The sequence below is a fragment of the Perkinsus marinus genome, assembly GCF_000006405.1.
Source record: "Perkinsus marinus ATCC 50983 genomic scaffold scf_1104296958686, whole genome shotgun sequence".
Taxonomy (NCBI): domain Eukaryota; phylum Perkinsozoa; order Perkinsida; family Perkinsidae; genus Perkinsus; species Perkinsus marinus.
In genome coordinates, this window is record NW_003206671.1 from 156,001 (window position 1) to 157,336 (window position 1,336).

A 1,336-nucleotide genomic window follows, 5' to 3' on the forward strand; every position below is an offset into this window, starting at 1 on the left:
TGCAGTGCGATGTTGTGGTCATATCACGGTACAGTTGGCATGTGCCTTAAAAAAAGCAATGGTAGGTCCTCGATTGTTTTCTTAGAGCAAACTCCGGGGAAAACCGCACTGTACCCGTAGATATCCTAGGCTCGACAGTGTGAAACAGAACTAGGGTGGCTAGGAACAATGGGACCAGACATCACAGCGATACACTCGTCGACTAGGGCGACGGGGTTATCAGCTTCGTTTCTACTATGCTCTTTCTTATTCTCACCGCAGTATCGAAATCGCCCACCGTCCCGATCCTGCTCCGCCTCGAGATCCACATTGCACAGTGCCTCGGGAGATCCTGTCTCTTCCATAGCATCAAGTAAGGCACGCCTGAGAGAAAACTGGGGTCGGGAAACACGGAGTGTCCGCAAGCTTCATCCACTAATGAGGTGAGCGAGCAGGACTCCTGGGTACCCGCAACTCACCTGGGCAGAATTCCCGGGTCTGTATAAGCTGTGAGTAAAAGGCTGCCCATTGTCATCAAGAAAAGGAAAACCGTCATTAGAGTGACCCACGGCGAAAGCCTTCGCCATATGTCTATCGCAGGAAGTGCGACATACAAGCCGAACCTGAGGCGATCACTTCTCCTTTCCCCACACACCCCCCGAACTACCCGAGGACGATAGGGATGCTGGTCCACACTGGTGCCCAAGGCCTAGGGCCACAAACGCAGCGCCCTCCACACCCGAACCAGGTCCGCTGCGTTGGCCAGATCTTGTATACAGCAATCATGGTTGCGTCTGCTGTCTGCAACGGCGAGGCCAGAGGTGACTCACTCGATGCCATACTCAACCAAGAAATGACAGCAACACAGAGCTTAGGGGCAAGCCCAAACCAACTTCTGAAGTTAACGCTGAACCACCAGTGTTGATGAATACAACTATTGTCACATCGTAGAACACAACGAGGTACACGAGTAACGTACAAGAGTGCGAAATCGACACGACGCAACGCACCATGATAACAGCCTCGCGGCTTCCTATCATCTTCCACAAGGTCAGCCAGCTATTCGCCCTCTTGCAGGTCGTTCGAGAAGAGCATCTCTACCGAGACATACCACATGTCCACAACTTTCTCGGACGCCCTCCATCTCCCCAGGGCCCCGCTGTATCTCACCGGCAAAGATCTGAAGCTCCCACGACTAACGACCCCTCACCCCGTCAATCAGCATTGTTTTCTGATACCCGGGGTCGGAAAAAGCTGACCATCAGCACTGCTAAATGCCTCACTGCGAGACGATAATAATACTCAGATGCACTAATGGTGTACTCCAGAGCACACGCTAGTGAGTACACATACCTAT

At 52.5% G+C, this 1,336-nt stretch overlaps 1 protein-coding gene across 1 annotated transcript in view; it reads right to left on the bottom strand.

The window, feature by feature from the left end:
* Positions 1-1,030: 1,030 nt before the first annotated feature.
* Pmar_PMAR028179 (hypothetical protein) overlaps positions 1,031-1,336 on the bottom strand; it is a gene marked incomplete at both ends in the record, with an annotated part of 1,343 nt that continues 1,037 nt past the window's right edge. The window contains one exon of the mRNA XM_002774129.1: positions 1,031-1,159. Within this exon, the coding sequence (XP_002774175.1) occupies positions 1,031-1,159 (129 nt within the window). The remainder of the gene's footprint in view (positions 1,160-1,336) is intronic.